Genomic DNA, 26,025 nt, shown 5'->3' on the forward strand with positions numbered 1-26,025 from the left:
AGAAAATAAACAAAAAGGGAAAAAGAAATCTAATGATATCGGCTTTATGTTTAAGATGTCTAAATCTGTGTTTCAAAGATCCCTTTTTTAATATCTATTTTCTGTCATTTTATTCTGTTTCTTTCCTTTTTTCTTTCTTTCTTTCATGACTACTAAAGTACGCCCAGTCTCTGAATCACCTGCATTCAATTATCATTGCAATATCTCAAATGCAACTAACTACTCATCTCAATTGACTGACAAGTTAAACAACATGGATACTTCAGCCAAGAGATTTACACATCGTCAGCAATTTGAAAATGTAACACCCAACAGCTCCGCACCTGCGTCTCCTCCTCTTGGCCCTCAATCTCAATCCTCTCGCTCTGATTCACCTATACCTTCCAAGGTATCAGACAGTTCTTCAAGACATTCAAACACACCTTCTCAATTCATATTCAAAAAGCCAGAATATGATAAACATTACCATCATACACACTTTCATCATCATCTTGAAAAAAAGGATACCATTTTCCATGAATTGAAACGATTTTTCAAAAAGGGTGAAAAAAAGAAGAAAAGGTCATTAAAGGATAACGTATCTGAAGGCAGTGGTGGCTCTTCTACGACGGGTAGTCAACTGTCGTTTGCAAATGATTTTAACAAGGATATTGAAAGACACTATGGCAAATGGGGTAAATTTTTACCAATGCGTCATTGACTGTTATTCACATCGTATTAGGAAATTTTGTTGGTAAAGGTTCAGGCGGATCTGTCAGGATTATCCGTCGAAGCCTTGATGGCAAAACATTTGCCGTCAAAGAGTTTAGAAAGCGAAATCCAGGAGAAAACTACAAAGAATACGTAAAAAAAGTCACTGCCGAATTCTGCATCGGTTCTACACTACATCATTTTAATGTCATTGAAGCACTCGATCTAATTCAGGAAGGACACTCGTTCTATGAAATTATGGAATATGCGCCCAATGATCTATTCAATGTTGTCATGAGTGGCAAAATGACCATGGAAGAAATCAACTGTTGTTGGCGACAATTACTTCAAGGTGTAGAGTATCTGCATTCGTCGGGTATTGCTCATAGGGATCTCAAATTGGATAACTTGATGATGGATGAAAAGGGTATTATCAAAATCATTGATTTTGGTTGTGCAACTGTGTTTAAATACCCATTTGAAAGTGATGTTCATCTAAGCAAAGGTAAGTAGAATGCACATTTTCTTCAATAATCTTACTTTTTAGGTGTTTGTGGTTCGGATCCTTATATTGCACCCGAGCTATACACTGATAAACAATATGATGCCCGCAAGACAGACTTATGGTCCTGCGGCATCATTTACATTTGCATGATCATTCGTCGGTTCCCTTGGAAGCTTCCTCATCCCGAAAAAGACCAGTCTTACAGAAATTTCGTGAAACCAGACAACAGTGGCGCAAAGCAATTGTTTGACATGCTGCCTTGTTACGCAAAATCAAGCATTTCTCGGATTTTAGTCCCAGATTCTCAGGAACGATGCTTGCTTGTCGATATCTTACAAGACGAATGGGTCAAAAGTATAGAGACATGCCATCCTGATGTGCCTGCACAAAATCATCCACACCATTTAATTGTTCAGCCAAGAAAAGAAGCAATACAGCGTGGCAACATTGTTGTGTTGTCAAAGCAAGAAGAGTAACTTTATTGACAAAAATGTAATAAGAAATAAAGTCGAATTGAGTTGTTTAACACAAAACAATATTCTATTGTTATTTAAAAGGTGCATTGCTTGTTATTTTTTTTCGTTTTTTTTTGGGGGGAGAGATAAATAAGCCAATAAGCTTATGAATTTTTTTTAATTTTTTGACAATGGGCATTGGCATAGTTGAACTATAAACACCTTATTTCACATAAGGATTGCTCTTTTGTTTGTTAAATCATAGATATGATTGGTTACTGTAGCTGCTACTTGTTAGTGTAACAACCGGTTCAACATTAAGGCGAGGAAATACAGAATATGACGATGTGATGTAGCACACTTCAAATAGGGCCATGCAATGATATATCTGTGATTTAAACTGTTACACAAATTCCATTTCAGGATGATAAGGTAAGTTTTGTTTTTAGTCATGGAGTTATTTTTGCCCATGACAGGGCCATGAAAACATACTTCACAATTGGAAAGGGCCATGAAAGCCTATTTTCTATTTGGAATAGGGCCAAGAAAACATCTACATGTTCTAACTTAAACATGGCTAGAAATTCTTTTATGTCTGCGTCATTTTATGAATTGTGCATTTGATGAAATGGGATGCGGGGAAAGTCCTCCTCATCGGGTTTTTACATTTGCTTGTGTACCAAAGCAATTTTGTACGCCAGTTTCGGTATTTCAAACGCGAAATTTTCTTTTCTTTTCTTTTTTTATTAGAAGCAACAAGTGTTTGTTTACAAATGAATGTAATGTACTTCTTTGTTGACAGGGAGTAAGGAGAGGCAGAAAGCAAAAAGGCATTGGATAAATCAACTTGGCTTTGAAAAGGGGATGGGTTAAACAATGATCCAAGCCAAATTTTAGTCGGAATGTCATAATTTTTCATGGCCCGGACGGCTTTTTTTGTGTTTTTACTTGGCCCTGTTACGATTAGTTTATTGTTGAATATTGCTTATCTCAGCGCATATCAGTAATAGATACTTGCTTTTTTATTTTGTTCTATGCTTTCTCTTTGCATTTCAAGAACCTGCAGTATGTAGTATGGTTTTTAATATGCAAACAGAGATGTTGCAAAAAAAAAGGAGACTTCTTTTTAACATCATAACAAACTTAAATTTTATACAGTTTTTTTTTCCCAGATTCATGTGAAATACCAACCCACATGTTTCATTGAAAAAGGGATAATTCTTTTTTTGGCTGTGTGTAGCCCATTCCGAATTCGGTTGAGTGACAGCAAAAAAAATTCAGTTATTTACTGTTCGATATACAGTTTTCTTTTTTTTTCTTTTTCTTTTTCTCTTCTTCTTTAACTTTTCCCCCTCTCTTCTTTTTTTATTTATTTAATTTGTTTGTTTAGGCAGAGCTTACACTAAGTAAATCAAGATGCTCTCTTCCAACAATTTATTCAGAGCTGCCAAGGTAATGTTTAATAAAATATGAGACGTGTTTTCTAATTATTTAATCAATAGGCTTTTGCCCCTGCTATTAGAACTCACGTTCCTGCCCGTACCTACGCTCAAGCTGGTACCAACTGGGCTGCCCAAAAGGTTGCCATGTCCAACCTTGAACAAGACAAGTTCATCAACTACCAAAGAATTGAAGATAACCTTCAAATCGTCCGTAAGAGGTAAACAGAAAAAAAATTTTTTTTTGGTTACATTGCGGAGTGTGTGCATGTGGGGTGGATTATGTATTAATAAAGAGGGTGGGGGTACCCTTACGTAAATGCTAACTCATTCTATAGATTGAACCGTCCTTTGACTCTCTCTGAAAAGGTCGTCTATGGTCACTTGGATGATGCTGAAAACCAAGATATCGTTCGTGGCCAATCTTACCTCAAGCTTCGTCCTGACCGTGTTGCTTGTCAAGATGCTACTGCTCAAATGGCTCTTTTGCAATTCATGTCTGCCGGTCTTCCTAACGTTGCCGTTCCCTCCACTGTTCACTGTGATCACTTGATTGAAGCTCAAGTTGGTGGTCCCAAGGATTTGGCTCGTGCCATTGACATCAACAAGGAAGTCTATGACTTCTTGGCCACTGCCACTGCCAAGTACGGTCTTGGTTTCTGGAAGCCAGGATCTGGTATTATTCACCAAATTATCCTTGAAAACTACGCTTTCCCTGGTGGTCTTATGATCGGTACTGACTCTCACACTCCTAACGCTGGTGGTCTCGGTATGGTTGCCATTGGTGTCGGTGGTGCTGATGCTGTCGATGTTATGGCTGACATTCCTTGGGAACTCAAGTGCCCCAAGGTCATTGGTGTCAAGCTTAACGGTAAGCTTAACGGCTGGACCTCTCCTAAGGATATCATCCTCAAGGTCGCTGGTATCTTGACTGTCAAGGGTGGTACCGGTGCCATTGTTGAATACTTTGGTGAAGGTGTCAACTCTTTCTCTTGTACTGGTATGGCTACTATCTGTAACATGGGTGCTGAAATTGGTGCCACTACTTCCATGTTCCCCTTCAACGAACGTATGGCTGACTACCTCCGTGCCACTAACCGTAGTGCCATTGCTGACTATGCCAAGTCCTTCTCTCACAACCTTCGTGCTGATGAAAATGCTCAATATGATGAAGTCATCGAAATCAACCTCGACACTCTCGAACCCCACATCAACGGTCCTTTCACTCCCGATTTGGCCACTCCTCTCTCCAAGTTCAAGGAAACCGCCATCAAGAACGATTGGCCCCAAGAACTCAAGGTCGGTTTGATCGGTTCTTGTACCAATTCTTCTTACGAAGACATGACCCGTTCTGCTTCTCTCATCAAGCAAGCTAACGAACACGGTATCCAATTAAAGTCCAAGTACACTGTCACTCCTGGTTCTGAACAAATCCGTGCCACCATCGAACGTGATGGTATCATGGACACCTTTACCAACGCTGGTGGTGTTGTTTTAGCTAACGCTTGTGGTCCTTGTATCGGTCAATGGGATCGTCAAGACATCAAGAAGGGTGACAAGAACTCTATCATCACTTCTTACAACCGTAACTTCACTGGTCGTAACGATGCCAACCCTGAAACACACGCTTTCGTTGCCTCTCCTGAAATCGTCACTGCCTTGTCCATTGCCGGTGACATGCACTTCAACCCCATGACTGATTCTCTTATTGGTGCTGACGGTAAGCCCTTCAAGCTTAACCCTCCTGCTGGTGATGCTCTTCCTTCTCGTGGTTACGATGCTGGTGAAAACACCTACCAAGAACCTCCTGCTAACCGTGCCAGCGTCCAAGTTGCCGTTGACCCCAAGTCTAACCGTCTTCAACTCTTGGAACCTTTCTCCAAGTGGGATGGTAAGGACATTGAAAACGTCCCTATCCTTATCAAGGCTAAGGGTAAGTGTACCACTGATCACATCTCTATGGCTGGTCCCTGGCTCAAGTACCGTGGTCACTTGGATAACATCTCCAACAACTTCTTGATTGGTAAGTCTAGTGTATAGTGTATATGTGTGTGCTTATATGTGCCATTTTCTTTTCTCTAGGTGCCACTTCTAGCGAAGGTAAGGTCAACAACATCAAGAACGTCTTCACTGGTGAATATGCTGGTGTCCCTGATGTTGCCCGTGACTACAAGGCCAGAGGTATCAAGTGGGTTGTTTTCGGTGACGAAAACTACGGTGAAGGTTCTTCTCGTGAACACGCTGCTTTGGAACCCCGTTTCCTTAACGGTGCTGCCGTCATCGTCAAGTCCTTTGCTCGTATCCACGAAACCAACTTGAAGAAGCAAGGTATGCTTCCTTTGACTTTCGCCAACCCTGCCGACTACGATCTTGTTGATGCTGATGACAAGGTCTCTATCCTTGGTTTGACCGACTTCCAACCTGGTAAACCTTTGACTGTTCGTCTCCAAAAGAAGGATGGTTCCGTCAAGGACATCACTGCCAACCACACATTCAACGAAGGTCAAATTCAATGGTTCAAATACGGCGTAAGGATCTTTAAATATATATCTTTAAGCACTTTACTAACTTATCATTTCTCTTTTATAGTCTGCTCTCAACTTGATGAAGGAAAATGCCAAGAACTAAATCTTTCCATTCCATACTTAAAAAATGTAATTAATAAAAACAGCTGTATAGAAAAAAAGGGGGTTGTTAAAAGTATAATACAGTTAGTTTATTGTGAGGTTTTAAGTTGTCTAAAAGTTTATCGTCTATTTCCACCCTTCTTGCGCTTGCTTGCTTCTAGGTTAGGTGCTGACACCTTGACTTTACTCATCATGGCATTAATGCCTTCCATTTCTGGCACACCCTTGATCAATTCTTTTTCACGAGGTGCAGCATCATTTAAGTTGAAAAAGACAGATTGAGCTTGTTTGATAGCCTTACCACGCTTCAATGTACCTGGAGTCAACTTGACCTTATACTTGTACTTTTGGATAGCAGTGTAAGGAGCGCAGACAGGAATAGCAAAATGAATGATGTCTTCAGGCAAAGGATTAGGTGTCAAAGAGTCAAGAATAGACAAGTTGGCTACTTCATCTGCTTCTAACATAGTAATGTTTTCTTCCTTGAGCATTTGACGAATTGTTTCTGTGTCTTTTTCATCTTGAACTTGATCAGGTTGTATCTCTTCTTGTTCTATATTGTTGTTTTCCTGTTGTGTCACACGAGCTTGTTCTTCAACAGCAGCCTTTTTCTCAACTCTTTCTTTTTCTAATGCAGCCTTTTCTTCTTTGGCCTTAGCTTGACGTTTAGCTTTCTTGCCCTTGGGTTGAGGGCCCTTGTTGGAACCCAAGAGTTCCATACGAAGTTGTCTTTCCTCTTCGTCTTGGTCGGCATATTTATCCTTGATCTTTTTAGCTTTACCCTTTCGTCCACGAGTGGATGCAGCTGGGGGAGGTGCTTGAGACTTAGGCTTAGCAGGAGCTTGTTGTTTGGGTTTATTGTTTTGCTTTTGCTTTTGCTTTTGTTGAGCTTCTTTGATTTCATCAGTAATTTCAGTCAAATTGTTCTTTTTCATCAAACGACGTTCTTTAGCTGTGATAAATTTCTTTGTAGGTGTATTGTTTCCACTCGATACATTTGCTTGTTCGTCAGAATCATGGCCATAATCCTCTAAATTGTATTTATCAGCCTTGGTATCTTCAGCCACTGGAATGGATTGAAGTTGGGTATCAGGAAAAGCATTCTCATCATCGCTACTATCATCATCATCCTCTGAAGAAGAGGAAGAAGAGTCGCTTTCTGATTTAGCTGAGGTGTCCAACACGTTGCTTGATTCTTCATTGACTTGAGTTTGTTCAGCAAGTTCGGGCTGACTTTCTGGTTCGATATTCTCTTGTTCTTCTTGTTCTTCTTGCTCTTCTTGTTCTTCTTGCTCTTCTTGATCGTCTTCACCCAATTTGCCCTTGACGTGATTACCAATAGAAGATTCATCCAATTTGAAGAGATAACCAAAGCCATAAACAAGTTGCACGGGAGGTAAATAGTTCTTTTTACCACGGATCATAAAACTACCTGTAGTTAAGTATTCACCAGAAGGAGCTGATTTACTGACTTGATCAGGATAGACCCAATAAGCACTTGTCACCATTTTGGCATCCCAAGCTCTACTTTGACAAACAGACATAATACCTGCTTGGTAAAGTGTGCTAGGGGGAATAGGTTGGCCATTGGCATTGGGCTTGTTCTTTACAATGACAGAAGCAGCACCATTCAGATCAGCATGAATATAGACATCATCTTTTGAAAGGTAACGCTTGACAAGCATTTCATTTTGCTGCATATCACGACCTGCAATTACCAAATGACCGTCTGTTGAAATAAACCATAGGAATTTCTCAAACCAGAATGGCTTTCTGATCTTGTTGATAGTGGCAGTAATCTTGGTTTCCTTCAAGTCCTGTCTGATCTTTCTCTCTGCTGATTTCAAAGCTTTGGAAGAAGCTTCAATGGTTTTTTCGTGCTTAGTAGCAGTTGTTTTCTTTTGTTCATAATATTTTCGAGCATTAGCAAATGCAGTCAAGTTGATATCCACATCAATTTTAACATTTTGTGGTTGTTTCGTCTCTTTATCATCATCATCATCATCATCATCATCAACAGGATCACTATGATAAATTATCAAGTTAATTTTATGCATAAATATACTCTTGTGCAATACTTGCTTTAAGACGAGCGTGATTTGACTAGTTTCTAACTTGAGACTATCAATGATCATAGCAATAGGGTTTTCTCGACGCTTTTCTTCTTTGACCAAATCATCTAAATCCTGCCAATCCATTTGGCTTGCAACAGCATTTCTAATGATAGTAATAGCAGCATCTACCATTTGCAAATTCAATTCAATCAATTCAGCCTTGCGTACATTTGTAATTTGCTGGTTTAAAAGTGCTTGTACTCTGCTTTCCTGTTCTTTACGAACAGCGTCTAATTTCTTAAGTGCAGCTTCTTCTTGACGTCTTGATTTAAGTTCAAGCTTTTGGGACTCAATGGCAGAAAAGAATTCGTCCACAGCCTTGTCAAAGGTAGAGAACTCTTTAGATTGACGATGAGCGAATTGCTTATACAAGAAGGGATGGAACTCATCATAGATTTCAACCTGTTCCTCATTTTCAGACTTGGGTGAGTCTTGCAACAAAATAATGTAGCCATTAGGAACAACATTTCTTGTAGATTCAATCATTTCATCGCCTTTACTAAAGCCTTCTAGCAATGCTTGCAACATGGGTGAACCTAATCGCTGATCAACAAAGACAAGTACATTGCTTCCTTTACCTTCTGAAGAATCGAAATCAGTAGCTACTTTCATGTTGGGGTCTAAATTAGCTTCTAAAATGATATGCTCAATCATAGCAGGTCCATACTCTACGTTAAGACAAGTAAGAAAACAAACAACTATTAATAAACTGACCAAACTTGATATTAAGAATCTTCTTCAAGTTGTCTTTAGGACCAGCAGACCGTAAAGCAGCTCTTAATTGATCCACTTGTACTTTTTCATAGTCATTCAAGATTGACTTAATATTGTAAATTTCGCCTACTGCCATTTTCAACGTTTCTGAGGGTTGAACTGCACGCAATAAGGCCAAAATACGATAATCTTGATCTGTCAAAATGATATTACCCTACTCCATTGTCAACGAGCTACTCTTTTGTTATTCTTGTACTCACAGAAGCATAGAATTCACAAATAATATGGTATCCGATGCTATTTTCTCCACCTGCAAATTCGAAATCAACAATACGATCCACACCCAATTGACGAACATTAGTCACACGACGTGTACGAAGGTGTTTACGAAGCTGAAAAACAAGATTGAGCCATTTATCTTAATATACATGAATTGCTTACCTTGGCACAAAAAGGTGTAGGTGTAATTGATTTTTCTCTGCTAAACTGGGTTGTATGAATACGGATACCTGATTCTACCAACACAAGCTCTTTATCATCGGGCTATTCATACGTCAGCAGGAGCTATTTAGTTATCAGACAACTCTACCTTGGCAAATTTGAACAGAAAAGTCTTTGCGTTTACATCGTAAATATTTTGCAACCGAATACCAATCAGCCTAAAATAAATGAGCATCTCGGTAATAAATGATTGGAATTACCTTTCTCTCAAGTTGATGACAGTGGCGCGTACATCCAAAGCATTAAAACGTTGTTTCATATTGTTATAATATAAAGTTAAAAAAAAAGGAAGAAAAACGAATTTGATGCTGTTTTAGGTTCAAGTTTGCGTCAGTTTGCTATGCTCTAATTTACCGCAGTAGATTAGACCGCAGCCAACGCGTATTTTTTCTTTTTTATTGTCACATCATGAATGATGCGTCCACTTCTTTTACCTGAGCTATAAGAGTAATTGCATGATAACCCACTCTTAACGTGCTTTCAATGGCCATAGCTACAGAGTAAGTTTGTCAGCCTGAAGTTTGAATCGTCCAATCAAAACGCTCCATTAGCTCACTGTAAACTGGGTGGCGGTGCCGTGACTTGAAAATTTTTTTCAATACTAATGGAAGAAAAAAAAATCTCTCTCGCTCTCTTTCTTTATACTCTATAGATACTAGCATGTCTCGTTTCTTCCGTAGTTCAGACACTGAATCTGATTCCGACACTTCCTCTGACAACGAATCTTTGTACAGTCAATCCGACTCTGACTACGATTCCGATAACGAGAGTCATCATTCTGAACAACAGGAAGAACAACCCAAGAACCGTTTCTTGAAGGGTGGAAGCGACTCTGATGATTCAGATGACGAAGGAGACAAGAAGCGTCAAGCCAAGTCTCAAAAAGACAAGCGTATTGAAGAGATGGAAACTGCTGTGAAAGCTATTGAAAACGGTCAAAAGAACAATGATTGGAATCTTATTTCAACTGGTAAAAAAAAAAAAAAAAGTTTTTTTTTGCCAACTAACGTGTTTGGTTAGAATTCGATAAGCTTACTGTCACTATTTCCAGAGCAACTACTGGATTCAATGCTATTCCTTTACCCAAGTTCTATATCAAGACAATGGTCGAACTTGAAGACCGTTTGACCGAAAATCTTCAAAAAGATAAGGCTAGCAAAAAGAAAAACACTGGCAACAGCAAGGCTATGAACAACTTGAAGCAAAAGCTCAAGAAGCTCTCTAAGCAATACGATGAGCACATTACTGCTTACAGAAAGGCATGTCTATATTTATAGCTTTAGTTCTAATGATATCAATAGGACCCTGAGGAGTTCATGAAGGAAGAGGAAGTGAAAGAAGAACCTATTGCACCTGTTCAAAAGAAAGAACCTATTTCTAGAGCTGTTGCTGTTGATGATAACGAGGGTTTCTCTTCTGTCACTAAGGGCGGCAAGGTTGTTGTTGCTGTCAGTTATGAGAATGTCTTGCTTCGTTTAAGAGAAGTCTTGGAAAGCCGTGGTAAAAAGGTAAGATAGATCAAATAGCTATATAATTTACTCATGTGACTAGAACACGGATCGTACTGAACAAATTGCTATTTTGGAAAGCTTGTTAGAAGGTGCCAAGTCTCCTTTCCAAAAGATCTCTGTCTTGTTGGCCCTTATTGCTTACCGTTTCGACATTACAGCCAACAAAGCACCTTTCATGGATCTTGGTGTTTGGAAGGATTCTGCTAGAGAATTTAACCTTTTGCTTGAAACCCTCGAGAACAACAAGACCTTTGTCGTGACTGAAGATGCTGAAGAACTCGACAACGAAGACAGAGATGTTGTTCCCAAGGAAGGCGAAGTTGTCAAGCTTCGTGGTTCTATCCTCAGCTTTGTTGAACGTCTTGACGATGAGTTCAACAAATCCCTTCAAAACATTGATCCTCATGCTACTGAATACATTGACCGTCTTAGTGATGAACCTATTGTTTATGCCATGTTGGACCGTGCTCAATTCTACTGTGAATCTAACAGCATTCACTTTGCTCTTCCCAGAATTGTTTCTCGCAAGTTGGATCATGTCTACTATAAGCCTGAACAAGTCATTGGTTCTCTCCAAACTGCTTCCAAGAAACTTTTGCCTGCCTATGTTCAATCTAGCATCACCACTTCTACTGAACCCACTGAATTAGTCAACCAACTCTGTAACTATCTTTACAAGGATGACTCTACAGTGTTCCGTACTCGCGCTATGCTCTGTCACATCTACCACCATGCTCTTCACAAAAAGTACTACACTGCCCGTGATTTGCTATTGATGTCTCATGTTCAAGACTCTATTCATCAAGCAGACATTGCTACACAAATCTTGTATAACCGTGCTATGGTCCAAATTGGTATCTGTGCTTTCCGTGAAGGTTTGGTCAAGGAATCACACGCTGCTCTTTCTGAAATCCAAGGCTCTGGCCGTGTCAAGGAACTTTTGGCTCAAGGTGTTCAAGCTCAACGCTTTGCTCAAGCACCTGCTCCTGAGATTGATGCTGCTGAACGCCAACGTCAATTGCCTTTCCATATGCACATCAACTTGGAACTCTTAGAATGTATCTTCTTAACCTGTTCCATGCTTTTGGAAATTCCTGCTCAAGCACAGGCTGGACCTAACAACAAGAAATTCATCTCTAAACCCTTCCGTCGTTTGCTTGACTACAATGAACGTCAAGCCTTTTGTGGACCTCCCGAAAACACCAGAGATCATATCATGAGTGCTGCCAAGGCTTTGGCTTCTGGTGAATGGGAAAAGGCCAAGGACTTTATCTTGGCTATCAAGATTTGGGATTTGATGACTGAAACTCAAGAAATTAAGGACATGCTTATCCGCAAGATCCAAGAAGAAGGTCTTCGTACTTACTTGTTCACCTATGCTTCTTACTACACCACTTTGGGTTTGGCACAATTGTCCAGCATGTTTGGTTTATCTGTCAACAGTGTCTCTGCTATTGTCGCTAAGATGATCTTTAATGAAGAATTATCAGCATCGCTAGATCAGGTCACTCAATGTATTGTGCTTCATCAAGTTGAACTTTCCAGACTTCAAGTTTTGTCCTTGCAATACTCTGAAAAAGTTGCTAACCTTGTCGATCAAAATGAACGTTTAGCATCCAACGGCAGAGATAATAACGCTACCAGTAGTAATAATAACACCAACCAATACAGCCACAGAAACCATTAATTAGATCTTTTTCTCTTTTCTTCTCTCTTTCTTGAAAAAAAAAAACAAGCAAACAAAAAATATACACAAGAAAAAGCTTTTCTTTGTAATTAGTTGAGTAAAAAAAACAGTAAAAAAAAAACACGCACATTTTGTCTTTTTCTTTCTTTTTAGTTGAGAGTTTGAAGTGTATTGATATTCCAAAGAATACCATTCAAGCAGTATATTGTTTACACAAATAAATCGTTTATAAATGACAAGCTTCTTTGTGTGATAAAATTCAATCTGACTTGCAATTGAACAGAGCTATATTAAATCCCTTCACTTTTTTTGAGCACATCTTTGACAAGATTGCTCAAGTAGAATGCATAAGAGGGCAATTAGAAGAATTACCTGCCGAGATCAAGCTTCTTCTGTTATGTGGTTTAAAAGGAGGCTAGAGCAACAAGTCCAAGAAAGAGAACCCGCACCTTTTCTTCCTCTTATCGCTCTTGATTGTCTCTCTTTTCTGACTGCCTTTTGAAGATATCCTTTTCAAGAAAGAAATTTTGATCTTTTAGCTGTGGAGACCAGGAAGTTCAAAGCTAAATTTTCATAACGCATGGACATGGCCAAATCGACTAACCTGTTGAAGCTAATACTTGACCGTTTGGTGTTGCTCAGTGTGCCCTCACTGATGGTCTGCAGTTTCGTAGATGATGGTGAGATTATCAAGACCTATAATATGGTAGATATTGTCGATTAATAAAAACATAGAACAGGATAAAAAAAGTTTAGTTTATATTTTAGACCTAGAAAAGCGGCTCATACTAAGGTATGATATGCCTACAATGTCTCTATTGATCGCCAATCTCAAAGAGTGAAAAGTGAAGATTCCGTAAAGGGGGATCACAAGGCCAAAATGACGTTCTTTGATGTATGCTCAAACATAAGAAACTCAAAAGAAGGGAATTAGAAGGCAGAAATGATGGTTTATCTCAATAAACGCTCGCGCTTGCAGCGGACTACCAATCCGCCGCTAACAATAAAGCCGGTTTATTGAATGTCAATGCTTAAAATAAAGGTATTTCAATACCAAAAAACATCAATGCAAAAGGTGACCTTAGGTCAAAACTAAATTTAAAAGACTTTTATGCAGTAGTGCAAATAGACGAAAAATCAAGAACTTTCTTAGTATTCTTTCATCAGCAACAGTTTACCAATACAGGCCCTCAGCATTTGGTGTCCTTGAAGCTAATTCGTTATGCTGCAGAGCTTTTCAGTAAGCAAAGGGATTCGTCTTATCTATTCTCTGGGCGATATTTATCTTTTAGCAAAGTCAAAGTAAAAGATGATAATAATGAACATATTGGCAATATACGATCTAATGTCTTCAGTATTTTTAATAAACAAGAAAAAAAGTTCATTAGCTCCTTCCGAGGCTCTGAGAAGAAGATGGCAATGTTTATGTACAAGTCTGTCAAGGTAAATAGAAAGTCATTACACGCTTTTTAAATGTTTGGTGCCTAACAAATTGGTAGCAATGATAAGAAGGGCTGCAGCTATTACCCAAGAAGATCGAAAACTGGCTAATTACTAGTTTTTGCATCTATATAATAAAGTTACAAGAACTATGTATTCGATCAATGTTTGGATTGTGAAATAAATAAAAATTGTCAGTATAGTCGATTATACCAAAACGCGTCTGATGTAAATTTATCCAATCAAATCAAACTATACGATATACGTGACCCTCCCTCTTACTTTTGATACTCACTTTAACTGCTATATGTCCTTCTTCTAATAATAGATAAATAGCATTTTTGATATAAATATACTTTTTACTCATAATAAAACTAATCAGAAAAAATATAGTTGAATGAGTGAGAAAAAACACGATATGATTGGATCATTTTGATTATGATTTAAACACCACAAAACGCGCAGATGAAAACTGTGGCCTCTTTTTGGTTTTTTCCTTTTTTCTTTTCTCTTTCAAAAAAAAAAAAACTTTTTTTTTCGATAAATATGGATCGTAATAACCAGTTTCCAGTTTATGATAGGATTCCTCAGCAGACACCTCAACAGCCTTATAATCAAGGAAACAACTTTCGTCGTGATGATTATGGAAACGGCGGTGGCCGCAGAGGAGGAGGCGGAGGAGGAGCTATAAGAGACCATAGAGGAAGACGCGGCGGAGGAAATAATAATGAGCGCTTCAATGACAATCGTCCTTATAAAAGAGGCGGCCGTCCTATGGGTGGAAATAGAGGCAAAAATGAGTACCCAGATGACGGTAAGGGGCGCATTGAGATTTTGAGTCTTAAGCTGATCATTATTAGAGCCAAGAGCTGCGAGAGAAAAACCTTGTAGAACATTGTTTGTCAGAAATGTTCAGGTAAACATAAACACATGAATACGCATATATAATAATGAGTATATATTTAGTACACAATTCCTGAGAGTGAGATCAGAAACATGTTTGGAGAATATGGTGAAATTAAAGATGTCTTTAACTTGATTGAAAACAGAGGCATGATTTTTGTTACTTTTGTAAGTCTTGAAAGAATCATGAATTCAATAGCTCATTTAAACTAGTACGACGTCAGAGCTGCTGAGGAAGCTAAGCATGCTATGCAGGGCGTATACTTGAGTGATCGAAAGATCGATGTTCACTATTCTTTGCCTAAAGAAGAAGAAGAAAAGGCAAGGTGTGATAGAACAAAAAACCAGGTATGAACATGATTTTTATACATGCTTTAGTTAATATGAGTTATTTAGGGTACTTTGTTATACACACTTAAAAATACAAATAATGAGTTGGATGACCATGAGTTGCAGTCTTACTTTTCTCAATTTGGTGAAGTCAAGGCCATTCGCGTTCCAAATTTCAAAAAGACCAATACTCATGTTGTGAGTCATTTAGATAGGTAAATGAGACTTAGTTCAATGAAGTCCTTATGCTAATGATTTTAGAAACCAACAACGTCTTGTTGAATTCTTTGATTCAAGGGCCTGTGTTGCTGCTTATGATGCTACTATCGATGCTGAGTATAAGGGTGGTAGATGGGATGTGGCCTTCTTTTGGGATCATCCTTATAAAGAACGTACTAATTCACATCAAAGACGAGAAAGAAACCCAGATAGAGATGAAATGAAGAACAGAAGACGTGATCACATGAAGCGTGATAATTATGATCATTACAGTGGCGGAGGTCAGCGTATGGATGATCGCTATGGCCCTTCTCCTATGCAGCAGCATTTAGATCCAAGATTGCAATATGCTCAGCAGCCTTCATTACCTCCTTTACCTACTGGTCCTATGGCATCCACTTTGAGTCCTGATAACCAAAGATTAGAGCAAGCTCAAAAAGCACAACATATTCTGTCAATGTTGGCTCAACAGCCTCCACCTCAACCACAGCCAATTCCTTCATTGACTTCTCCTTTCCAGCCAACAAACCTCCAATCACCTGCTAGTCAGCAAGTACCACTACCTATGCCTGTTGCTCCTCAACCATTTGTTCCACCTGTCCCTCCTACAAATGATCAAGCTTCTCAGGTTCAACAACTATTAGGTTTGCTGGTAAGTCTAAATGATGATTGAAGTCGAGGTACCCATACTATTGCATAGAATCAAGCTGCCCAACAACAACAGCAACAACATCAACAACAACAGCAGCAACAACAACAACCTCCACAACAACCTCAACAGCCTCAACAGCCTCTTCAAGCATCGCCATCAGTGATTCCTCAGGGCGTAGCACCCATTCCAGGAATGGATGCTACTACTGCATTGCAACAATTAGCTGCTCTACTTAACCAACATCAACCCCCACAAAACCAATAAGCGAGGCTACAATTGAATCCTCTCTATTTTCAAACTTTTCCTGAGGCCTTTCTTTTCTATCTCTCTCTACTTCCTTTTTATTTTCCCCTTCTTGTACTTTGAGGTCAAGTTCTTGAATCATGAGTCCGTTCTGAATATCATCCTCTGTCTTCAAGTGTCAAGCTGCTGTAGTAATTCAACACTGTCAAGTCTATTTCCATTAGTATTAAAAAAGATTTCTCAAAATTTTGTTCATAAAATCCATTTATAAAAAAAAGTTGAATTGAGTTATGTTTAATGATGCATGTAACTGAGAAAAAAAAAAAAAGAAGCAGCATATGAGTACTACTCTTTTAGCCAATCAGTCTATCCAGTTAAAAATTCTCTGGCTTCTTGAAAGGTGCTTGCACTACCCAATATATTTGTATCGTCAATAATGACAAGTTGTCTTCTAGCTCTTGTAATGTCAACTGACAAAATTATTGATTGATTGCTCTCAAGAACAATAACTTACCATTCAATCGTCTCTTCTTTTAAAAAACCAACTTGTTTTTTCTCGTTCGATCTGACCATTGAAAGGATGATCACTTCTCTTTCTCGACCTTGAAAGCCATCTACACTGCTTACTTCGATATCACCCTATGCTTCAGGCATGCTTGTTCACAAATGCGCTGCTACTCTGGCAGGATATCCAATTCTGACAATATTTCCTGGTATGTATTTGGTTATAGGCTCCAAAATATTATTTATCGCATATGTATACATCCATCATAAAAGATAACTGAAAAGGCCATATTTACCTACTGATACATTCGAAGATCCAGTTACCAAGACAGACTTCTTTTTATGGACCAACTGTCCAACAGTTTTAGCTATTGTTTGAGTTTTGCCAGTCTGGTTTTTATCTTTAAAGTGAGTGATTAATGAATCATATCACTTGACTTGCTTCTATTTAACTATTAATCAAACAGCTATGGATAAGATTTATCTACCTGGTGAGTCGTGGATCAAAGCAATCTCTGGTGATACGAGAGCGAATTGTACTGCATTTCTTTGGTATTCATTCAAACGATCGTCAAGATATTCTATGTTTTTGAATGTCTATTCATTTGGAATTGATGATTTTTGTTACTCCAGCAGTACAGATGCCAATGTAGAAAGGCTAGAGAATTTTTCATCAAGAAATAACTTGGCAAGATTTTCTAGCATTCTAATACAATTAAATGAGCCTCTTAAAACTAAACAAAGTGCGCTGCTTATCTTTTATAAACAGTGTTGCATCGTACTTTTATACTAAACATCATTCAAAAATCAATACTCATTAGATGGTATTTTACTTACACACTACACAAGTGAGTCAAATCACTTGGAATATAGTCAACTTTGCTATAAAGCATAACTTGAATTTCAAATCTTTTGGCTTGCTTTACAATCCCTCTAAAGCCATGATCATGTTTTTTAACATAGTGAATATCAAATTGATCCAAAGTCACCACATCCCCTTGACGAATTTTGTGATCTGACAAAAGCTTTGGTTTTTCATAGTGGTCTTCTTCAAAGCCTAATGTCATATTGCTATGCATTCTATATGTATACAAATCATTCTTCTCCCTCTTTCATGTAAAGGGTACCATAAGTCAGCTGCACTAAAGCTTAATCCTGAAAAAAAAATTAATATACAATTTTATTTGAGTACAATGATCACCTTTTACAACAAGACGATTGATCCGTTGGGGACAACATCTTTTTTTTTCCTTGTTGATGAAGAGGTCCATCAAATGAGAAATATATTTTTTAAACATGATTATCTGGAAAAAAGAAGAGTTAATAGCATTTATGCTGGTTTTTATAGAGTATACAGAATACATTAATCGAGATATACTATCAATATAAATTCTCTGTTGTTCTTGTTTCGCTCAGTCGAAAAGCAGTTATCTATCCTTTAATTACTTTATAAATGTATGCATTTTATTTGAATATATGTAGATTGTATTTTTGCATGTTACAGGAGATATGTATTTTATAACAAAATGATAAACTTCTTTTTTGTCTATTCATTTTTGATAAAGAGAAAATGCTTAAAATTCAAGACCAACTTCAGGGACGTAACCAGCCTTTTCGTAGTAAGCAAGGACACTCTTAGCCTTTGCAATAGTAGCTTCAACGGTGATACCGAACTTGTTGTACAATTGCTTGATAGGGGCAGAGGCACCGAAAGTTCTCATACCAACTTGAGCATGGGAGTAACGTTCCCAACCAGTGACACCAAGAGCTTCAATAGAGATGGTGGGGATACCAGGAGAAAGAACAGACTTCTTGTATTCTTCAGGTTGTTCATCGTAGATTTCGGTACAAGGCATGGAGACAACACGGGTAGGGATACCTTGGGCAGCAAGTTCCTTGGCAGCATCAACAGCCAAAGAGACTTCAGAACCAGTGGCAACCAAAATCAACTTGGCATTTTCAGCATCTTGAAGAACGTAACCACCACGACGAACAGCTTCAACAGAAGAACCTTGGAGTTGAGGCAAGTTTTGACGAGAGAGAGCAATCACGGAAGGACGGTGTTGGTTTTCAAGAGCAACCAAGTAAGTACCAGAGACTTCATTACCATCGGCAGGACGGAAAGTAAGCATGTTAGGAGTAGCACGAGTCAAGACCAAGGTTTCGATAGGCTGGTGAGTAGGACCGTCTTCACCGAGACCGATAGAGTCGTGAGTCATGACATAGATGACACGGAAGTGAGATAAAGCAGAGAGACGAGCAGCACCCCAACCGTAGCTAATCAAAGATAAAGTTAAACTTTTGTACTGCACATAAAGGGATGAACTTACGTAAGGAAGTTCAAGAAGGTACCACCGTAAGGGATGTTACCACCATAGGCGTTCAAACCATTCATGATGGCAAACATACCGTGTTCACGAACACCATAACGGAAGTAACGACCGGTGTAGTCACCAAGGTTAGTAGAGGGCTATATTCATTCATGAGTAATCTGCTTGTCTCTATAACCAGCTACTTACGTGTTGGAAATCAACAGCCTTCTTCCAACGAGTAAGGTTGGAACCAGTCAAATCAGCAGAACCACCCAACAATTCAGGGAGAACATCGGAAAGGGCAGTCAAGACACCTTCAGACAACTTACGGGTAGCGACAGGAGCATCAGCAGGAGTGAAGCGAGGGAGAGCGGCTTCCCAACCTTCAGGAAGCTTACCAGAGAAACGACGTTCAACTTCAGCAGCTTCTTGAGGGAATTCGGCTTTGTACTTGGCAAAGAGAGCGTTCCAGGCTTCTTCAGCCTTGGCACCTTCAGCAGCGTGGGCAGCATATACGTCGTAGACTTCTTGAGGAACAACGTACTTTTCTTCAGGGCTGAAACCGAACTTCTCCTTGACTTGCTTGATATCGTCGTCTATAAATACGCGAATCATATTGAGTACATTAAGCACGTCTTATTAAAGAAAACACTTACCAGAAAGAGGAGCACCGTGGACCTTTTCTTCACCTTGGTTCAAAGAACCGTAACCTTTAAAATAAATGTTATAAAAAAAGCTCTTACTTCAGTATATGCTGACTTACCAATGGTGGTCTTGACCTTAATAAGAGTAGGCTTATCAGTGACAGATTGAGCTTCTTCAATAGCCTTTTGGATAGAGGCAATGTCGCTATCACCGTCACCGACGATGATGGTGTGCCAGCCATAAGATTCAAAACGCTTGAGAACGTCTTCAGTGAAAGAAACTTCAGTGGAACCATCGATGGTGATAGCATTGTCATCATAGAGAGCAATCAATTTACCAAGCTTCCAGTGACTACATTTTTAAGGTTAACACGGAAATAAGATTTCAGGAACAATAAATAAACAAATTACCCGGCAAGAGAAATAGCTTCAGCAGAGACACCTTCTTGGAGACAACCATCACCCAAGAGACAGTAGGTATAATTGTTGAAGATTTCATAACCAGGCTTGTTGAAAGTGGCAGCCAAGTGAGCTTCAGCAGCAGCCAAACCAACAGCGTTGGAAATACCTATACATACATGTTTAGCGCAATCAGAAAGAAAAAAAATCTAGACTCACCTTGACCTAAAGGACCAGTGGTGACTTCAATACCAGGAGTATCGTTAACTTCAGGGTGACCAGGAGTCCTAAACAGAGTTTATTAGTCAATATATCTGGTGTGTCGCTGAGACACAAAAAAAAAAGAATGACTCTTTATCATATCTCCGCCATGATTGGTCATCAAGGCGCGAAACGATATGATTCGCCAAGTCTAATTTCGCGTGTCTTTTGTGATATAGAAAGAAAAAAGCAAATCAGGAACTTACTTGGAGTCGAGTTGACGGAATTGCTTCAAGTCTTCAATGGAAACATCGTAACCAGCAATGTGGAGCATGATGTATTGAAGGGCACAAGCGTGACCATTAGAGAGAACAAAACGGTCGCGGTTAATGAACTTGGGGTTCTTGGGGTTATAGGTCATGAACTTGTTGAACAAGACGTGAGCGATAGGAGCACAACCCATGGGAGCACCTTATTATATTTCAGTTAATGCATTGACAACATAGATCAATTTTCTCTTACCAGGATGACCAGAGTTAGCGCCCTTGACGACATCAGCTGCAAGACAACGAACGGTGTTGATTGCTCTTTGATCAATATTTTGAACCATGGTAATATTTAAAGTTTAGGAAGGAGAAAAAAAAAGACTAGAAAACTTTCGACGGGATTTTATAGTTGTTGACATTTCTGGTTTGAAACGTCACCTTTTTTTGGGGGATTGGATTATTAATGGGGGTGAGTTTTATTTTTATTGTCAGGCAAATGATTGATCTGATTACAAAGATTAGGTTGAATTATAGGGCAAATTAGTATGACGTATCTTATAAAGTGTTTTTGCTTTACTGAAAAATACGCGTCTTTAAGCTAATATTTTCCCCTTTTTTTATCCGAGAAATATTTTACTTGTTACACATACACAAGGCAACAAAAAATGAGCTCATCCTTTTAGTTCAGGAACATCAAATATAAGCTCTTGTTAGAGCAAGCTTTCTGCTATAGCTGAGTTTTGTCTTTAGCAATCAGTTCAACGCAGGACATTTGTGTTGTATTTTTTTATTTTATTTTTATCTTTGCCTAAACCATATTCGAGTGACATTGATAAATAGATTAGTAATGTTTTGTAAATAATTATCCAATCCGAAACTCAGAAAAGACTGCATATTTAAACAGCATTAGAAAAGTAAAGTAGAATGAAATGAATTGTTTCAGCTGTTCCTGTAAAGGTCTGACAATATTTAAAATGAACTCTCCTGCATTTTATGAAAAGATGTAGAAAGAATGAAAATTAGAGCAACCTTCTCTGTGTTACAATCAGCTTATCACTTACCATTTGTCATCTTGAAGACACAGTGACAAAGACTTTCTTATTGATTGGTCATTGCATAAGACCTACCTTTTCTTATTCAACTCGGTTGCTGTCCCTTTTTTACCTTAATTTCAGGGCAAAAATAATGGAAAAGCTACGATTATGCAAAAAAGGAAAAAATGTGGTGCATAAACAACACATCCTAAAAAAGGCATTTTTCATACTATTGTTTTTCTTCCTTTTCTCTTGAGTTAGTATCGTTTTTTTCCTTTCTTTTTCTTCTTCTCTTTCATTTTCTCTGTTTAACAAAAATGCAACGTACACTACCTAACATCACTTTATCTGAAGAAGACGCTGTTGCAGGTAAATAGTTCAATTTACGTCCGAATTCATTATTAACTCATTTTCTTATTATAGGAACAAGTAAAAAAAAAAAAAAAAAAAAAAAAGTAATTTGACGTGTAAAAAATACTCATGCTATTTAGATCGTATTCGATTGTTGCGAGTGGAAGAGACAAAAAATGATGGTCGATGGGCAGATAAAATGAGAAATTTACTACAAATTCATGAATACCTTTGTCATATTGGTGAAGCTATAGAGTAAATATAGAAATGTCGAGAAAAACAAGAGTCCATTTTAAGTAACTTGTATAACTTAGGTGGATAGAAAGCTTTCTGAACGAAAAGATTGATGACAATGATAACAAAGAGGCCTCCATCCTACACTTGGAGCAAACATTACATGATGGTGTTGTGCTAGCCAAACTGGCCAAAAGAATTGACCCTAATATTATTGGTGATATTATCTCAAGCGATGCCAAATTCAAGTTTCTACGTTCTAACAATATCAATGCATTTTTAACTGTCATAAGAGAAGTAGGCTTACCCTCCATCTTTTGGTTTGAGTTTGTGGATTTGTATGATGGTAAAAACATGCCCAAAGTAATTTATTGCATCCACGCTTTAAGGTAAAAAAAACAATATTAGTGTTTGTTTATACTTATTACTCTTCTAGTCACTTGCTACATTCAACAGATTCTGCACCCAAAATCAAAGATTTAAATGGCGAATTCAACTTTTCTCAGGATGTATTAGTGGCAACTCAACGCAATTTGGAAAAATCAGGTGCTATCATGCCAAACTTCAATAACCTTGGCTCCTCTCTACAAAAAGAGCTCGATGGAAAATCCGGCAAAAAAACAAGTTATGCATTCAAACCTATTGAAGAACCATTGCTAGACGAAGACCAAGATCTTTTACCGAGAATTCGTCATTTTAACAAAAATACGCCTGATTTAATGGTTAATGAATTATATGATTCTGACTCGGATTCTCAAACATCTTCCAGCGATGAGCAAGCAAGTACTTCATTACCAATTATGCAGCGATTTCAATACTTTGGTAAGTGATGAGTATGTCGTCTTTTAATTAATACTATGCTATGCACAGAATCTGTAGCTGATTCAACTATTAGCAGCTCAGGATCCGAGGTCGAATTTGAAGACACTGTCTCTAATTATGATGAAGAAGAAAGAACTGAAGTGCTCGAAAATCATTTCTCTAGGCCTGAAAACCAAAACGTACTTGTGTCTGCGCAAGGATGTATTCGTACCTTCATGGCACGCAACAAACTGCAGAAAATCAAGGATCAATCTCGATGCCACTCTTTTCAATCCTCCGTACAAGGTATACAGGCAAGAATTCAGACTTCGACTATGCGCCAACAATTTGGTGAAAAAAGGCGAGAGATGTTTTCGTACCCTGAAGATTGGGTAATCGCTTTACAATCCATGATTCGTCGATACCTGGCCATAAAGCAAATGGATGAACAATATCACAACATTCAACAATATGAGTTACAGACGGGCAAATTAAGAACTGAAGGCAGATTCCGAGCACAGTTCCATGAACGCACTTATCAAAAACTCAAATCCGAAAAGAACCCTTCTCTCGGTATGGTCAAGAGTGTGTTGCATATGCTCAGTAACAACGACGTTGATTTCAATGAAGACTTGATTATTGAGGATCTTCGTCAGAAAATTGTCGAATCAATTCAAGAAAATAACCAGCTGGATAGTCAAGTCAGCATGGTAGATATTCAGATTGCTTTGCTCTTAAAAAACGCAGTGACACTGGATGAAGTTGTGAAACTGAGCAATGCATTCTTTAACCCAAACCGCAAAAAGCAACAACAGCAACGATTTTCAGAACTTGTATCATCAAATCCTTCTAACAGTCCCTTTGATTTGCGTGGGGTTGATAAGAACAACCGCGATAAATTAGAACTGTATCAACAAATGGTTTATTTGCTTCAAACAGAGCCTGTGTATCTGGCACGTCTCATGTCGATTACTGGTAGCCAAGTACATGGTGAAAAGAAGGGGCAACGCAAAATTGACGCAACTGTATTGGCTTTATTTGGTTATGGCACCAATGCTCGTGAAGAATGTCTTCTGATCAACTTGTGCAAGGCTTGTATTGTGCAAGAGATGAAGCATGTCAAGAGCCCTCAAGAGTTTATGCGAGGAAACTACACATTTATGAAACTAGTTGTGCAAGTTAACCGTGGTGCTAAAGAAAGAGAATTCTTTTCTTCCTTGTTTAAGGGTTTATTTGAAAGGGTGTTGAATGACAACGACTTGGATTTAGAAACAAATCCTATTGCTATTTACCAAAAGTGCATTAGTCAAGAAGAATCAGCTACAGGACAACCATCTAAACGTCCATTCAACATTAGTCAATCTCAAGCACTTCAATCACCTGATGTGATCCGTATCCTGTCAGAACATTTGGAAAAACTACGTGATATCACTGAGCTCTTTTTGAACAGCATTATTAATACAGTCAACACAATGCCTTATGGTATGCGAGTCATTGCAAGAGAACTTCGATTAGTCATGGAGGAAAACTTCCCTGAAGAAGCACCTGAAGAAATCAACAAAATCCTCGGTAACTTTTTATATTATCGATACTTGAGTCCTGTCATCACAGCACCAGAACAATACATCTCTTTATCTCACGATATCTCTTCACTTCAACGAAAGAATTTGGCTGAAGTGTCTAAAATGCTTCAACACATCTCTAATGGAAGTGATTTTGACACGCGCAATATTCAACTCGGTGCTCTTCATGATTACGTGCAAACATCTGCTAACCGTTTTACTCAATGGTTCACCGATCTTACAGATGTAGAAGACCCTGAAGAACATTTTGGTATGGACCATTTGTCTGACTATACAAACACCAAGAAGCCTACTGTGTATGTTCACCCTACTGAACTTTACCATATGCATCATTTGTTACAAGAACATGTTGATTTTATTGAGCGATCTAATACGGGTATTCTTCATTCTATTTTGGCTGATCTAGGCGATGCACCCTTAGATGTTAATATGAGTGTGCCTTTGCATGTACTTCGACTTGAACTAAGTGATCGACGAGATGGTATTCCTTCTGAACAAGGGGGTGACGTCAAGAAACTCTTGTTGGATACAAAGCGCCTTGTGATTCTTGTGATCCAAGTACAGTCAGGTCCTTCCTTGGAAGCCATCTTTGATGAGCCCGTAACTGAAGAGCATGAGGCTATCTGGGAAGTGGTTCGTGAGGAAGCATTTCCATCCAAAGGAACAGAACAAGAGATTGAAATGGCTGTCCGTGAAAGAAATTTCAAGTTTGGCTATAAAAATGCTGCTATGGATGTGAAGAGGTAAGTCTGTATTTTACCTGTAAAATGTATCTAATCATGTCTTTGATTAGCTTGAGTTTTGCCAAGCTAAAGTCATTTGCGTTTAGTTTACATAATCACTTGATGAAGCATGGCATTATCCCAGAAAGTCCAGGCTATCAAAGCATTATCAATATGATTGCAGTCGATATTACCAAGAAGGGAGAACGTCGTAAACAACGCAACACAGAAATCAAAAAACTTCAAAACATCCTTTTGCATTTGGATGAAAAACGACAATTCTTGATTGGCCAAGGGGAAAGCTATAAGGAATACCTGGATGGATGCATGAAAAACATGGCAGAAAGAAGAGGCAAGAAGCAAAAGTTTGTCTTTCCATTTACACGCCAGTATTTTCACATGAAGAATTTACAACGACGTGGCTTGGTGCCTCAATTTGGTTCTTTCAAGTATTCTGCGAAGACCTTGTATGATCGTGGTATCATTCTGGATATCGCAGGTGTATCCAAGAAGCTTTATTCTCGTATCACTTTGATTCTGTCTATGGATCGTGCAGGCATTGTTACCTTTGAGGGCTATTTCCCTTTGTTGAATACACAAGACTTACATGTCGATGTTCACTACGAAGACTTATTGCAAACACAATATGAAGGCGTTCAAACCATGAAAGTACTCGATGGCATAGCTACTGTTAATGTCAACCTATTGATTTATCTGATCAACAAAAAGTAAGTGATTTTGACAAACATTGATTGACTGACATTTTGCTTAGATTCTATCATACAGCATAACATGCAAATAAACATATTTCTTTATTAACTTTCAATCACATTCACAAAAGCCCAATCATGATCATAATAAGTTTCTCTTGTATGTACATCTTCCACATGATACAAGAATTCAAATTTACCTCTTGACAAAAAACAAAGAGGAATCATATGCGT

The 26,025-nt window shown here is 38.4% G+C and overlaps 8 protein-coding genes across 8 annotated transcripts; 5 read left to right on the forward strand and 3 right to left on the reverse strand.

The window, feature by feature from the left end:
* Positions 1-253: 253 nt before the first annotated feature.
* Positions 254-1,671, forward strand: B0P05DRAFT_472455 (kinase-like domain-containing protein; the record flags this gene model as incomplete). The annotated part of the gene is made up of 3 exons (XM_051574680.1): positions 254-674; positions 722-1,195; positions 1,238-1,671. 3 exons carry the CDS (start codon positions 254-256, stop codon positions 1,669-1,671), a joined length of 1,329 nt encoding a protein of 442 aa, XP_051433623.1.
* Positions 1,672-3,066: 1,395 nt separating this feature from the next.
* Positions 3,067-5,998, forward strand: B0P05DRAFT_472574 (aconitate hydratase; the record flags this gene model as incomplete). The annotated part of the gene is made up of 4 exons (XM_051574689.1): positions 3,067-3,102; positions 3,153-3,310; positions 3,428-5,128; positions 5,185-5,998. 4 exons carry the CDS (start codon positions 3,067-3,069, stop codon positions 5,996-5,998), a joined length of 2,709 nt encoding a protein of 902 aa, XP_051433624.1.
* A 2-nt stretch (positions 5,999-6,000) lies between these two features.
* Positions 6,001-9,304, reverse strand: B0P05DRAFT_434179 (fibronectin-binding protein A N-terminus-domain-containing protein; the record flags this gene model as incomplete). Its single annotated transcript, XM_051573699.1, has 8 exons — positions 6,001-6,242; positions 6,300-6,911; positions 7,029-8,498; positions 8,545-8,758; positions 8,805-8,936; positions 8,986-9,087; positions 9,134-9,203; positions 9,246-9,304. Coding segments are annotated over 8 exons (2,901 nt in total), but the record flags the coding sequence as incomplete, so codon positions are not given.
* Positions 9,305-9,330: 26 nt separating this feature from the next.
* Positions 9,331-12,533, forward strand: B0P05DRAFT_144817 (eukaryotic translation initiation factor 3 subunit 8 N-terminus-domain-containing protein). Its single transcript, XM_051573065.1, has 4 exons — positions 9,331-10,015; positions 10,066-10,304; positions 10,347-10,553; positions 10,597-12,533. Exons 1-4 carry the CDS (start codon positions 9,706-9,708, stop codon positions 12,241-12,243), a joined length of 2,403 nt encoding a protein of 800 aa, XP_051433626.1. The 5' UTR covers positions 9,331-9,705; the 3' UTR covers positions 12,244-12,533.
* A 1,638-nt stretch (positions 12,534-14,171) lies between these two features.
* Positions 14,172-16,307, forward strand: B0P05DRAFT_546539 (uncharacterized protein). The gene is made up of 6 exons (XM_051578766.1): positions 14,172-14,497; positions 14,544-14,599; positions 14,650-14,754; positions 14,800-14,934; positions 14,983-15,131; positions 15,178-16,307. The coding sequence occupies exons 1-6, from the start codon at positions 14,230-14,232 to the stop codon at positions 15,806-15,808; spliced, it is 1,344 nt and encodes a 447-aa protein (XP_051433627.1). The 5' UTR covers positions 14,172-14,229; the 3' UTR covers positions 15,809-16,307.
* Positions 16,308-16,958: 651 nt separating this feature from the next.
* B0P05DRAFT_588239 (uncharacterized protein) lies at positions 16,959-17,601 on the reverse strand (the record flags this gene model as incomplete). Its single annotated transcript, XM_051582646.1, has 4 exons — positions 16,959-16,978; positions 17,023-17,131; positions 17,174-17,240; positions 17,372-17,601. 4 exons carry the CDS (start codon positions 17,599-17,601, stop codon positions 16,959-16,961), a joined length of 426 nt encoding a protein of 141 aa, XP_051433628.1.
* A 377-nt stretch (positions 17,602-17,978) lies between these two features.
* On the reverse strand, positions 17,979-20,732 carry B0P05DRAFT_604489 (transketolase). Its single transcript, XM_051583323.1, has 9 exons — positions 20,613-20,732; positions 20,357-20,561; positions 20,109-20,176; positions 19,902-20,058; positions 19,610-19,842; positions 19,503-19,556; positions 19,054-19,442; positions 18,865-19,004; positions 17,979-18,811 (listed from the first exon to the last, which is right to left on the reverse strand). The coding sequence occupies exons 1-9, from the start codon at positions 20,698-20,700 to the stop codon at positions 18,109-18,111; spliced, it is 2,037 nt and encodes a 678-aa protein (XP_051433629.1). The 5' UTR covers positions 20,701-20,732; the 3' UTR covers positions 17,979-18,108.
* Positions 20,733-21,707: 975 nt separating this feature from the next.
* On the forward strand, positions 21,708-25,872 carry B0P05DRAFT_588241 (uncharacterized protein; the record flags this gene model as incomplete). The annotated part of the gene is made up of 8 exons (XM_051582647.1): positions 21,708-21,759; positions 21,814-21,819; positions 21,882-21,996; positions 22,056-22,364; positions 22,412-22,797; positions 22,846-25,102; positions 25,153-25,809; positions 25,854-25,872. The coding sequence occupies 8 exons, from the start codon at positions 21,708-21,710 to the stop codon at positions 25,870-25,872; spliced, it is 3,801 nt and encodes a 1,266-aa protein (XP_051433630.1).
* Positions 25,873-26,025: the final 153 nt, after the last annotated feature.

Source organism: Gilbertella persicaria, assembly GCF_025201335.1.
Source record: "Gilbertella persicaria strain CBS 190.32 chromosome Unknown B0P05scaffold_26, whole genome shotgun sequence".
Taxonomy (NCBI): Eukaryota; Fungi; Mucoromycota; class Mucoromycetes; order Mucorales; family Choanephoraceae; genus Gilbertella; species Gilbertella persicaria.